The sequence below is a fragment of the Lepus europaeus genome, chromosome 10 (genome assembly GCF_033115175.1).
Source record: "Lepus europaeus isolate LE1 chromosome 10, mLepTim1.pri, whole genome shotgun sequence".
NCBI lineage: Eukaryota > Metazoa > Chordata > Mammalia > Lagomorpha > Leporidae > Lepus > Lepus europaeus.
This window is the reverse complement of record NC_084836.1, coordinates 64997507-65012199: the sequence shown is the minus strand read 5'-3', so window position 1 is coordinate 65012199 and position 14693 is coordinate 64997507. Positions and strand designations below refer to the sequence as shown.

The 14693-nt window shown below is 43.4% G+C and overlaps 1 protein-coding gene across 5 annotated transcripts in view; it reads right to left on the bottom strand.

Moving 5' to 3' along the window:
* LOC133768722 (SAP domain-containing ribonucleoprotein) overlaps positions 1-14693 on the bottom strand; it is a 77105-nt gene that overhangs the window by 41969 nt on the left and 20443 nt on the right. For all 5 annotated transcript variants that reach the window (XM_062203513.1, XM_062203512.1, XM_062203514.1 and 2 more), the window contains 3 exons: positions 8998-9097; positions 1993-2039; positions 1709-1776 (listed from right to left, as the gene is read on the bottom strand). In XM_062203513.1, coding sequence (XP_062059497.1) covers positions 1709-1776; positions 1993-2039; positions 8998-9097 — 215 coding nt within the window. The remainder of the gene's footprint in view (positions 1-1708; positions 1777-1992; positions 2040-8997; positions 9098-14693) is intronic.

The following is a 14693-nucleotide window of genomic DNA, read 5'->3' as shown; positions in this document are numbered from 1 at the left end:
GTGGAGGATGGCCCAAGTGTTTGGGCTCTGCACCCCAGGGGAGACTAGGATAAGCACCTGGCTCCTGCCATCGGAACAGCGCGGTGCACCGGCCGCAGCGCGCTACCGCGGCGGCCATTGGAGGGTGAACCAACGGCAAAAGGAAGACCTTTCTCTCTGTCTCTCTCTCACTGTCCACTCTGCCTGTCAAAAAAAAAAAAAAAAAAAGAACTATATGTAACATAACATTTAAATTAAGATACGATGATGATGATATAGGAATATCTCCAGATGGGGAGGGCATTGTGGTACAGCAGGTTAATTTGCTACTTGTGATACCAGCATCCCATATCAGAGCACCAGTTCAAGTCCAAGCTGCTCTGCTTCAAATCCAGTTTCCTACCAATGTGCCCAGGGAAGGTAGCACAGGATGACTCAAGTGCTTGGGCCCTTGCATGTGGGAAACCCATATGAAATTCCTGGCTCTCTGCTTCAGCTTGGTCCAGCCACGGTCACTGTGTCTGTTTCAGAGTGAATCAGCACATGGAAGATCTCTCTCTCTCTCTGTCCCTCCCTGTCATCCTGCCTTTCAAATAAATGAATCTTTAAAAAAAAAAAAACTCCAGATGTGAAAAAAAAATCTAGAGTGTCCATATCATGTGTATACATATATCTATACATACACATTCACACACACACATTTTATTCATTCCAAAAGAATGTGCTAGCGCCGGCGCCATGGCTTAACAGGCTAATCCTCTGCCCTGCAGCACCGGCACACTGGGTTCTAGTCCTGGTTGGGGCGCCGGATTCTATCCCGGTTGCCCCTCTTCCAGGCCAGCTCTCTGCTATGGCCCGGGAAGGCAATGGAGGATGGCCCAGGTCCTTGGGCCCTGCACCCACATGGGAGACCGGGAGAAGCACCTGGCTCCTGGCTTCGGATCAGCGCAATGCGCCAGCCGCAGCGGCCATTGGAGGGTGAACCAACGGCAAAAAGGAAGACCTTTCTCTCTGTTTCTCTCTCTCACTATCCACTCTGCCTGTCAAAAAAAAAAAAAAAAAAAAAAAAGAATGTGCTAAAAACCTCTGGGAATTCAAATGAGGTAGAAAGAAAGGGTACTTAATTTTCTATATACTTCACTATGTACTGACTTGTACTTACACATAAACTGCCTTTTGTAATAAAATGCATTAATATAAGTTTGAGCAACAAAAATGTTAAAGGGATTTCAACTGTTTTCAGTGTGCTGGAGTACAAAATGGTCAAGGTAGTTGTGGGAAAATTCCCATAAAAAAAATGTTTATGATCAACCTTGTAGGATAAACAAAAGATAAATTCTGCCCAACACCTTCCTGTCTCAAAAAACTAGTTATATTATGGAAAAGAAAAGAGTAGCAGGGTTTAGAGAATTTTACATTCAGATTCTCTATACAATCATAGAATAATCTACTATGGTGATCCTCAAAAAGAACAACAAAAACTAGGAGAATTAAATTGTCTGAGCTGGAAGTCACCTGGTCCTAATTACCTTTTAGAAAGCTTAAGAGACAAACTGCTTTGCTACATTGGGACCATATACATGAGAGTGAAACAGACTCTTCAGGAAATGTATGATCCAACAGAAAGGAAAAGGCCAGTGGGAATGTGGAAGAGGCAAACAGAGTGAAACATCACACCCAATAAAAACAGGTCTGCTCTGTACTCAGATTATAGAAAAAATATAATTACACATCAATGTTTTTTTCAGGGGGTTCCTCCTCTTTGACAGGCAATTCTATGGGCTTTGTTTCTTCTTCCTAAAACCAAATGAAACAAAACAGTTAACATAAAGCTAGAGTAAATACCCAAAAGAATATCAGAACCCCAAAGTTAATCAGTATCTCAGAACCTTAATTCCCCTGGTGTGCTCCCTTAATAAATTAGCATCTCAGACCTGCCATTACTGATGCTAAGCAGTGTGGCCAAGGCAAAACAAGATCAGGTCAGTAGCTAACTTTACTCCTCCAACTCACCTCTGTTTCATCTCCCAGTACATCTTCTTCATTTGCCTCCTCTTCAGCTAAAGAATATTAAAATATTCAGGTCAAGCCCTAATACAAAACCATCTTGATCACTATACTACAGTTAAAATTATGATCATTTTGTTTTCCCAAAATAAAATTTAGTATTTAAGGCAGAACTGATACAAAAACTATTTCCTACATATGAAGAAGATAAAATCAGATCTCTACTTAACATCGATATAAAACTAAACTTCAGCTACACTAAAGAAATAAATGTGATAAGGTCAAACTATAAAAGTAATTTAAAAAGTAATGTGGGAGACTCTGAAAATTTAGTGGAGAATTCTTTTAAAAAGAAAAAAAAACCTAGTAGCAAAAGTAATAGTTGAAAATTAAAGATTTCTTAAAAAAAGCTAAAGACTTCTACTAAGAAAGTACACCACAGGAAAAGTTAAGAGACAAATGACAAAGAAGATATTTGTATCTAAAACTAGGCCGGCGCCGCGGCTCAATAGGCTAATCCTCCGCCTTGCGGCGCCGGCACACCGGGTTCTAGTCCCGGTCGGGGCACCGATCCTGTCCTGGTTGCCCCTCTTCCAGGCCAGCTCTCTGCTGTGGCCCGGGAGTGCAGTGGAGGATGGCCCAAGTGCTTGGGCCCTGCACCCCATGGGAGACCAGGAGAAGCACCTGGCTCCTGCCATCAGATCAGCGCAGTGTGCCGGCCGCAGCGCGCCTACCGCGGCAGCCATTGGAGGGTGAACCAACGGCAAAAGGAAGACCTTTCTCTCTGTCTCTCTCTCTCACTGTCCACTCTGCCTGTCAAAAAAAATTAAAAAAATAAATAAATAAAACTAACAAAAAGCCTGTAAACCAAGAGTGAATGACGGTACTCCAACAGGAAAATGCGCAAAAAAAGAAACACCTCCTCAAAAAAAAATACATAAGAGGTTTTAATTTTCTTTTCATTTGTACCAATGAATTAGCAAAAACTAGGCCACTTAATAGTGCCAAATTTAGGTTTGTGGAGATACGAGAATGATCATGCACTGATAATGACAGTGTAGATTATATACCAATTTGGAAAAACCTGGCATGTTAGGTCACATTAAGTTTGGCCACATGAGTATATAGTAATTAGCAATCCCATTCCTGGATATATATACCAGAAAGACTCTCACATGAACATAAAGAAAACAAGTAGTTCATAATATTAACAGTACACCATGAGGATACTTCAAAATGTTTATAGAAAACAAACAAATTTATTTTGGTATAAAAATTATGAAATCCATACAGTTTTTTCATAATATGCATTCTACACAAACTTTTTTTTTTTTAAGATGTATTTGTTTGAGACAGACAGAGAAAGATCTTCCGTCCGCTGGCTCACTTTTACTCCCCATATAGATACAACAGCCAGGGCTGGGCCAGACCAAAGCCAGAAGATTCTTCTGAGTCTCATGGGTGGATGCAGGGGCCTAAGCACCTGGGCCATCTTCTGCTATCCCAGGCACATTACCAGAGAGCTGGATCAGAAGTGAAGCAGCCAGGACTTGAACTGGTGTCCATATGGAATGTCAGTATTGGAGGTGGTAGTTTAACCCACTGTGCCATAATGCTGGCCCCTCCAATAACATTTTTTTTTTTTTTTTTTTTTTGACAGAGTGGACAGTGGGAGAGAGAGAGAGACAGAGAGAAAGGTCTTCCTTTGCCATTGGTTCACCTTCCAATGGCCGCCATGGCCGGCGCACTGCGGCCGGCGCACCGCGCTTATCCGAAGCCAGGAGCCAGGTGCTTCTCCTGGTCTCCCATGGGGTGCAGGGCCCAAGCACTTGGGCCATCCTCCACTGCACTCCCGGGCCACAGCAGAGAGCTGGCCTGGAAGAGGGGCAACCGGGACAGAATCTGGTGCCCGACTGGGACTAGAACCCGGTGTGCCGGCGCCGCTAGGCGGAGGATTAGCCTGTTGAGCCAGGGCACCGGCCACAATAACTTTTTACAAACCCTTTATACACATGGATTTTTAAATCTTTAGCACCAAAACAAACACATTCTAATTATACTTTCCACAAACTTTTTGAAGCAACCTTGTATATAGTGTATATGGGATATATTATATATACGTACTATATATTATATACATGTAGAATTAATATCTATATTATTGTAAACAGTATTATTTATATAGATATGTTCCATACAATTTTTTTTAAAGATTTATTTGTTTGAAAGGCAGAGTTAAAGGCAGAGAGAGACAGAGGTCTTCCATCTGCTGGTTCACTCCCCAAATGGCAACAATGGCCAGAGCTATGTCGATCCGAAGCCAGGAGCCAGGAGCTTCTTCCAGGTCTTACGTTGGTGCAGGGGCCCAAGGACTTGGGCCATCTTCTATTGCTTTCCAGGCCATAGCAGAAAGCTGGATTGGAAGCGGAACAGCTGGGACTCAAATCAGCACACATATGGGAGATGCTGGCATTGTGAGTAGCAGCTTTACCAGCTACGCCAGAGCACAGGGTGAATGATGACCCACACAATACAGCAGTGGCTCCATAAGATTGCATAGCCGGGTTCTGCACTGTGGTGCAGTAGGTTAAAGCCCCGGCCTGAAGCGTCAGCATCCCATATGGGCACTGGTTTGAGTCCCAGCCGCTCCGTTTCCAATTCAGTTCCCTGCTGATGAGTCTGGGAAAGCAGTGGAGAACAGCCCAAATCCTTGGGCCCCTGTACCACGTGGGAGACCTGGAAGAAACTCCTGGCTCCTGATTTCGGATCGGATCAGCTCAGCCCTGACTGTTGCAGCCATTTGGGAAGTGAACCACTGGATGGAAGACCTCTCTCTCTCTGTCTCTACCTCTCATAACTCCGTCTTTCAAATAAATAAAAATAAATCTTTAAAAAAAAAAAAGATTGCATAGCCTAGTGATACCATATCTGTCTTCATTTGTGTCAATACACTGTCATGTTCCTATAAGCAAACTGCCTAATGACACAGTTCTCAGAACCAGTCCCATCATTAAGCAACACATGACTAGGAGTAGGGGCTTGGAGTCAATACAGTTGTCTGTCATCATTGGGTGAATTAAGTAAAATGTAGTGTCCATACATCATAGAATGCTATGTAGGAACTGCAATCAATAGACTAGATGATCACACATCTACATAACACACAGAAATATCTCAAAAAAAAAAAAAAAAAAAAAAAAAAAAAGGAGGCAAGCATTTGGTCCTACAACTGAGACATCACTTATGACATCGTACCCCATACTGGAAAATGTCTGGGTTCAAGTCCCAGCTCTGCTTCTGGTTCTGCTAATGTGCAGCCTGGGAGGCAGCAGATGATGGCTTAAGTACATGGTTCCCTGCCACCCACGTGGGAGACCTAGACTGAGTTACAAGCTCCTGCCTTCAGCCTGGCCCAGTTCTGGTTGTTTTGTGGGCATTTACTGAGTAAACCAGAAGATGGAAGATCTCTCTGCTTTTCAAATAAAAATAAAATGAAATGAAAACAGTGAGAAAAGTAAGACAAGGCTGGTGCCGCAGCTCACTAGGCTAATCCTCAGCCTGCGGCGCCAGCACCCAGGTTCTAGTCCCGGTTGGGGCACCGGATTCTGTCCCGGTTGCTCCTCTTCCAGTCCAGCTCTCTGCTGTGGCCCGGGAGTGCAGTGGAGGATGGCCCAAGTGCTTGGGCCCTGCACTCGCATGGGAGACCAGGAGGAAGCACTTGTCTCCTGGCTTCAGATCAGAGCAGTGCGCCAGCTGTAGCGGCCATTTAGGGGGTGAACCAACGGAAGGAAGACCTTTCTCTCTGTCTCTCTCTCTCACTGTCTAACTCTGTTAAAAAAAGAAAAAGAAAAAAAAAAAAAAAGAAAAAAGTTAAGACAAAGTTATGGCTATGGCTTCATTATCAGTTATAAAAATGAAAATACTGTACCAAACAACACTACATGGTTTACAAGGACAAAACATGCATACCAAACACATTAGAATGGTTGTTTAAGGAGGCTGGAGGGAAGTAACATAAGGAACAGAAATACTATAAATTGGCCGGCGCCGTGGCTCAACAGGCTAATCCTCCGCCTTGCGGCGCCGGCACACCGGGTTCTAGTCCCGGTCGGGGCACCGATCCTGTCCCGGTTGCCCCTCTTCCAGGCCAGCTCTCTGCTGTGGCCAGGGAGTGCAGTGGAGGATGGCCCAAGTGTTTGGGCTCTGCACCCCACGGGAGACCAGAATAAGCACCTGGCTCCTGCCATCGGATTAGCGCGGTGCGCCGGCCGCAGCGCGCTACCGCGGCGGCCATTAGAGGGTGAACCAACGGCAAAGGAAGACCTTTCTCTCTGTCTCTCTCTCTCTCTCACTGTCCACTCTGCCTGTCAAAAATAAAATAAAAAAAAAATAAAATAAAAAAAAAAAAGAAATACTATAAATTAATAAAAATTAGAGAAGGTACTCTCTATAACCTGGTGTAACAATGTGCCCTAAGTGAAGTTGAGTTTTCTCATTAAGATATCATTGGAAAAGGTCAGAGTCAGAAAGGGTCAGAGATTACCCAGTTTATACATTTTAAGGATCCACACATTGGTCTCATTTCATAGAGAATCAGATACTTAATTAATGTAAATAATGACTGTCCAAAGTTGAGGAGTTAGAGGAGTAGGCATTGGACAGTGGGTTATGCTGTTGCCTATGATGCTGGCATCCCATGTGAGTTCTGGTTCAAATCTTGGCTGCTCCACTTCCACTATAGCTCCCTTAATGCACTTGGGAATGCAATAGAAGATGTTCTGAGTGCTTGAGCCCACACCATCCAAGTGGGAGATCTGGATAGAGTTCTAGGCTCCTGGCTTCAGCCTGGACCAGGCCCAGCCACTGTAGCCATTAGGGCAGTGAAACGATGGACAGAAGATATCTCTCTCAGTTTCTCCCTCTCTCTGACTTTCAAATAAATAAATATTTAAAAAAAAAAAAAAAAAGAGGAATTAGAATTCAAGTCATTCATTTATCAGTCTAATGATACTTATATTACTATTACTATGCTAGCCTTTAAATAAGCTGTTGAAACAGAAAATGTTTAAGGGGAATATTTCTCTAAATGATAATCACTGTTTTGGAAGACACAGTTTTTTCCTCATAGATTTTTAAGAATTTTTTCTTATAATTTTAAATTTTTTACATATTTTAAAAGATTTATTTATTTATTTGAAAGGTTGAGTTACAGAGAGAGAGGTAGAGACACAGAGAGAGATCTTCCATCAGCTGGTTCATTCCTCAAATGGTCACCACAACTGAGCTGGGCAAGGCCAGAGCCAGGAGCCAGGAGCTTCTTCCAGGTTTCCCACTTGGGTGCAGAGGCCCAAGGACTGGGGCCATCCTCCACTGCTTTCCTAGGTACATTAGCAGGGAGCTGGACTGAAGTGGAGCAGCTGGGACTCAAACTGGCACCCATATGAGACGCCAGCATTGCAGGTGGTGGCTTTACCTGCTACACCACAACACCAGCATCTCATAGATTTTTTAAATGTTTATTTACTTTCATCTTCCTGAAAGGTAGAGTAGCAGAGAAAGACAGACATAGAGAGAGAGATGGATAGATCTATCTTCTACACAATGTTCACTCCCCAAATGCCTCTAACAGCAGGGGCTAGGCCAAGTTGAAGCTGGGAGCCCAGAACTCTATCCAGATCTTTCCAAGTGGGAGGCAGGGGCCCAGGCACTTCTGCTATCTTCTGGGATGCATAACAAGAAGTTATCAAAAGCAGAAGTGCCAGGACTCAAACCAGCACTCTTATTTGGAACACAGGTGTTCCAAGCTGTAGCTTAACTCACTGTGTTACAATACCTGCCCCACTAAGAGCTTCCCTGATGCTCTTAATTAAGAGTATATATCTGAGATCAGCACTGTGAGGCTTCAGGGCAATGCTGGCATCCCATGTCAGAGTGCTGGTTCAAATCCTGGCTACTCTGCGTCTGATCCAGCTTTCTGTCAATGTACCTGGAAAGGAAGCAGAAGATGGCCCTACTGCTTGGGTCCCTGCTACTCATGTGAGAGTATAGGATGGAGTTCCTAGCTCCTGGTTTCAGTCTGACCCAGCTCTAACTGTTGTGGCCATTTAGGAAGTGAACCAGTGGGTAGAAGTGCTCTCTTTCTGTCTCTCCCACTCTCTGTCACTTTGCCTTTCAAATAAATAACTATTTAAAGTGCTAGAAGAAACTAGTCATAAGCTCAGAATGTTTTTTTTTTTTTTTAAAGAGTATATGTGGGGCTGGTGCCATGGCTTAGCAAGTAAAGCCATTGCCTGCCTGCAGTGCTGGCATTCCATTAGGGCACTGGTTCAAGTCCCAGCTGCTCCACTTCCAATCCAGCTCCCTGCTAATGGCCTGGGAAAGCAGAGAAGGATGGTCCAAATGCCTGGGCCCCTAAACCCACATGGGAGACCTGTAAGAAGCTCCTGGTTCCTGACTGGCCCACCTCCGGCCATAGCAGCCATTTGGGGAGTGAACCTGCATATGGAAGATCTTACACTCTATCTGTTAACTCTGCCTTTCAAATAAATAAATAAATCTTAAAAAAAAAAAAAAAGAGTACAGTTAACCAATGACCTACAAAAAGACATCTGGGGCTTCCACTGTGGTACAGTGGGTAAAGCTGCCGTCTGCAATGCTGGCATCCCATGTGGGCTCCAGTTTGTGTCCTAGCTGCTCCACTTCCAATTCAGCTGTCTGCTATGGCCTGGGAAAGCAAAGAAGATGGCCCAAATCCTTGGGCCCCTGCACCCATGTGGGAGACCTGGAAGAAGCTCCAGGCTCCTAGCTTCAGATAGGCGCAGCTCTGGCCATTGCGGCTAACTGGGGAGTGAACCAGTGAATGGAAGACCTCTTTCTCCTCTCTGTCTGTGTAATTCCGACTTTCAAATAAATAAATGTTAAAAAAAAGAAGAAGAAATCCAAGTGGCAGAGGCTAAAAATCAATCCCCTCACTCACACTGTTCTGCTTCCACGCTTCCATGAAGTACTCACCATGCTCTTCAAGATATGCCTGGAGCCTGTTAATAAGATCTTGTTTTATTCCTTTGGTCTCCAAACCACGAGCAAGACATTCTTGCTTTAGTTCAGCAAGCTGAAAATATAAAATAAAACTTTTCCTTAGCCAACAGAATGAATCTCAATAAAAGAGGTAATTTTCACAAAATAAAATGAAAATAAAGTCCAATCCCAAACTACTGCCCTTAATCCTACTAAGCCTCTAGGTCCACAAATATGATCTACTTTCTTCTAACAAGATTTAATATGCAAGAGGAGTAACAGCTGCTAAGAATAAACATCACTCTTCAGTAAAATTCCAATCTATTTGTGCATCTATTAACACAAATATTTAGCTATTTCTGAATAATTCTGAGAGGGTAAAATTATTTTTCCTAATGATTACTGTGCCAGTATATGAAGGAATGAATTTTTAACCTGAAACAGCAATAATGTAAAATCAGAGTCTCCTTACTACCTATGATCTAAGACCCTTTATTACATTCAACCATATAAATGCATATAGATCTGACCACCTAGAATTAAGCTTAATGTCAGCTATTTTAATTCAACAATGGATTAAAAGACATTTAAATGAAAATATCAAATGGCATGCTGCAAAGCTGTTTCAAAGATTTTTAAATCAGTAACCTGACTAAAGATATACCAGATATGCTTAATTTCACAGACAATAGGAGGAAGATTTAATGGATTACTGACAGAATGAAGCAAAAACAAAAACAACAAAAAAAGAAACACCTCTGCAGTGAAACAAGGAGCCAAAATGAAGATTCAATTTAGAAGAAACAAAGGAATAAATGTTGAAATTTCTACACTTAAGATTAAAAACTTCAATTATATAAAAATTGGATGAGGGAGATCTGGCTCAATGGTAACTCAAAGGATAAAGTCCTCAAGATTTTAAGCAAAAAGGGCTAATAGTAAGATCTGCTACCTAAGTAAATCTGGGTCACAGATAATTGAAATATAGTATCCATAACAAATATAATGGCCTTTCTGGGCTCTATGTTCTTATTTTGTGAAGCATAATCACAGGTTAATCCAAGGAAAGCAAGCAAGAAAAGGGAGGTTCAAAAGTCCTATAAACAGATGATCACATAAATAGATGTTTGGTCTGAAAGATAACTTCCCTGATTTTGAAGTAAAGATTCTAAGACTAACCAGTGGAAGCCAGAAAGCAGATTCCCACATGAGAACTTCAGGAGGCAGGTTTTGGCCTCACAATTAAGCTGCCTGTGTTCTCTATCAGAATATCTGGGTTCAATATCTCACTCCAAGTCCAATTCCAGCTTTCTGCCAATGCAGGCCCTGGAAGACAGCAGGAAATAGCTTAAGTAGTTGGGTTCCTGCCATCCATGTAGGAACCTGGACTGAGTTCCTGGATCCAGGCTCTGGCCCAAGTCATTGCAGGCATTGGAGGTGAAGGGAGGGGTGGAATAAGAAGATAGAAGCTCTGTATCTCTCAAATAAAAAAGATACATAAATAAAAAAAGGGACTTCACAACTTGTGTGCCCTGTATCTTAGAAGTCTTCTGGGGTCAGCACTGTGGCACAGCAGGTTAAGCCACTGCCTGTGACTCCTGCATCCCATATGAGCACTGGCTCCTGTCCCAGCTGCTAGCTCCCTGCTAAAGGAGCCTGGGAAAGCAAGTACTTGGGTCACTGTACCAACATGGGAGACCCAGATGGAGTTCCAGATTCCTGGCTTCAGCCTGGCCAAGCCCTAGCCATCTGGCGAATGAACCAGCAGATAGAAAATCCCTCTTTCTCTCTATCTGTACCTTTCAAACACACAGTAAATATATCTTTAAAAACAAAAAGGAGGGGCCGCCCTGTGGCATAGCAGGTTAAAGCCCTGGCCTGAAGCACCAGTATCCCATATGCGCACCAGTTCTAGTCCCAGCTGCTCCTCTTCCAATCCAGCTCTCTGCTATGACCTGGGAAAGCAGTAGAAGATGGCCCAAGTCCTTGGGCCCCTGCACCTGCATGGGAGACCCAGAGGAAGCTCCTGGTCCCTGGTTTTGGATTGGCGCAGCTCCAGCCTGTTGCAGCCATCTGGGGAGTGAACCAGCAAATAGAAGACCTCTCTGTCTGTATCTCTCTCTGAAATTGTCTTTCAAATAAATAAAATAAATCTTTTTTAAAAAAAGGAAAAGTCTTCTGCCAGGGGAGCCTTTGGAAATAAAGAGCTGGAGTTCTGTTTTTTTGTTTTGTTTTGTTTTTTGACAGGCAGAGTGGACAGTGAGAGAGAGAGAGAGACAGAGAGAAAGGTCTTCCTTTGCCATTGGTTCACCCTCCAATGGCTGCCGCAGCTGGTGCGCTGTGGCCGGCGTACCGCGCTTATCTGAAGCCAAGAGCCAGGTGCTTCTCCTGGTCTCCCATGGGGTGCAGGGCCCAAGCACTTGGGCCATCCTCCACTGCACTCCCGGGCCACAGCAGAGAGCTGGCCTGGAAGAGGGGCAACCGGGACAGAATCCGGCGCCCCGACCGGGACTAGAACCTGGTGTGCTGGCGCCACTAGGCAGAGGATTAGCCTGTTGAGCCACGGCGCCGGCCTGGAGTTCTGTTTTAATATCACAACAAACAGAGGTAGAGAATTTAGTGAATAGGGCAGGCAGGTATGGATGCAATGCAGAGAACTGTCCTACCCAAGCCAACAGCATTTTCTACTGAGAAACATGGTAGATAATCACCCACTAAAAAATATTTTTAAGGCTTCTGCCTATAAAAAAATGATTGCAGAAGTGGTTAAGATGCCTGCATCCCACATTCAAGTGCCTGAGTCTGATTCTTGGTTCCAACTCTTGATTTCAGCTTCTTTCCCCTGCAGACCCTGGGGGCAGTGATGATGGCTCAAGTTATTGTGTTCTAGTCACATCAGATACTTGGGTTGAGTTCAGCCCTGGCATTTGTAGACACTGGGGAATGAACCAGTGATGGGAGTTCTTTCTCCAAAAAAAAAAAAAAAAAAAGCTAAGCAACTACAGTACAGAAGCTAGGAGATAGCCTCTGACCTTGAGACTATCTGGGTTCAAATTCCAACTTTATCACTTGCAGCTATGTAACCTTAGGGGACTAACAATTTCTCTGTGCCTGTTTCTTTACCTGTAAAATAGAAAAATAACAGTAGCTAAATACAGGGTTGTTAGAAAGATTTAAACCAGTAAAAGTGTAAAACATTTAGAGTATCAGCTGGCAACTACCAAGAACAAATTTTAGACAGAAACTGGATGAAGGATTAGACAAGATTAGACAAAAATCACTGGTTCTCAGATTTCTGAAGTTCACAGATCAATGTAGTCTTTCTAACGACTTGTTTATTTGAAATGCAGAGAGAAGGAGTGCTGGTTCACTCCCCAAATGGCCCCAAAAGCCGGAGTTGAGCCAAGATGAAGCCAGGAGCCAGGAACTCCATCTAGGTCTCTCAAGTGGGTCGCTGAGGCCCAAGCATGTGGGCCATCTTCCCCTGCCTTCCTAGGTACATTAGAAGGAAGCTGGATTGAAAGCAGAGTAAAAGCACTCCAATATGGGATGCTGACTGGAGTTGTAAGTAGTGGCTTAACTGTACCACAATACAAGCTCTTCAATGTATTTTTTTTTTAAAGATTTACTTATTTATTTGAAAGGCAGAATTACAGAGAGGGAGAGACGTCTTCCATTCACTGGTTCACTCCCCAGATAACTGCAATGGCCAGGACTGGGCCAGACCAAAGCCAGGAGCCAGAGCTTCTTCTGGGTATCCCATGTGGGTGCAGGGGCCCAAGCACTCAGGTCATCTTCCACTACTCTCCCAAGCCCATTAGCAAGGAGCTAGATCTGCACCTGAGCCCAAAAGGCAGCTCAACCAACTACACTACAGCGCTGGCTCCACCTTAATGCATTTTTTTTTCTTTTTAAAGCTTTTATTTATTTATTTGAGAGATAGTTAGAGACAGACAGACAGACAGACAGAAAGGTCTTCCATCCGCTGGCTTACTCCCCAAATGGCCACAAGAGCAGGAGCTGGGCCTATCCAAAGCCAAGAGCCAGGAGCTTCTTCCAGGTCTCCCACATGGATGCAGGGGTCCAAGCACTTGGGCCATCCGCCATTGCTCATGCCATAGCAGAGAGTGGGATCAGAAGAAGAGCAGCTGGGACACTAACTAGAGCCCATACTGGATGTCAGTGCTGCAGGCAGAGGCTTAGCTTATTACGCCACAGTGCTGGCCTCAGAAAGAATGATAGGGTTGCTTTTTTATAATATTCCAACTATGACACAACCACTATTTTTCGAAAAAAAAAAAAAAACTAGAAAAATGAGCATATATTTCTGTGTAGGAGTGATGTCACAGTACTACAGAAGTTTCTAAAAGCTTACTCTGTACTTAACACTAAACAGTAAAAGCTAATTCATGGGCCAGTACTAGTCTACGGAACATACCTGAAATAACAATAATTTATAATCCAGAGTTTATGTAATGTTTAAAAAAACTTTTTTTGCTTATTTAAAAGGCAGATAGAGAGAGACAGATCTTCCATCTGCTGATTCAAATTTCAAGGACCATAATAGCATTGACTGGGCCAGACAGCCAAGTATTTGAGCTCTTACCTGCTGCCTCCCAGGGTGTGCGTTAGCACGAGCTTAGAACTACAGATGGAGCACGGACTAGATCAGAACTAGAGATGGAACACAGACTAGATCCTAGGCAATCTGATATGGGATGCCAGCATCCTAAGCATTGTCTTAAAGCTGTACCAAACATCTGTCCTTTTAAGTGATTTTCAATGTCCATTTCTCAATAGTATTTTCCTTTCTCAGCTTCCAAAGTCTTTCAATTTTAATTACACTAGAAAATTTTATTTGTTTGTTATATAAACTATCAAGTTCACTACAGACTAGTTAGGAGTCTCTGAAAAGTATAGAGGAAAGAAAGTCATATGTAATTGCAGCACCTAGATATCACCTAACATTTTAAAAACATCATTCACAATGTATGTGAAGGCAGAGGTTGTTGGCTGATCTTTATTTCCTCTAACTGCTATTCTTTCTAAAAAGCCCATCAGTTTTTTCCTGGAAAAAGTAATATTTTTGGTAAAGAATCAGCAATTCAGAGTTCATCTTTCTAACAGAGCTGTCACTCTCTTCTCCTCCCTTCTAGGAATCTATCAGGTACCAGAGAAATGAAGTCTGTGACAGTTCTTGCACAGGACACTTATCTAGTATGGTCTGATCCAGAATTAGAGCTGACATCTAGAGCTGAACTAGTTCCCACTGCAGACCCTGCTATTGCCTCGTATCATTGGAGTCAGTCTCCAGTGTAGCAACCACCTGAGGAGTGAACCAGAGGATGGAAGACCTCTCTCTCTCTCCCTATCCATTTCCTCTGCCTCTGCCTTTCTGCAACTCTGCCTTTCAAATAAATACATAAATCGTTAAAAAAAAAAAAAAAAGTTCACGTAGGGGCAGGTGCTATGGTGTGGGTTAAGCCGCCACTTACTGGAGTGTCTGTTCAAATTTTTGCTACTGTGCTCAGATCCAGCTTCCTGCTAATGCACCTAGGAAGGCAGCAGAGGATGGACTAAGTACTTGGGTCCCTACCACCCATGTGGGAGACCCAAATGGAGTTCCAGGCTCCTAGCTTTAGCCTAGCCCAACCCTGGTTGATATAAGCATTTGGGGAATGAACTAGAGA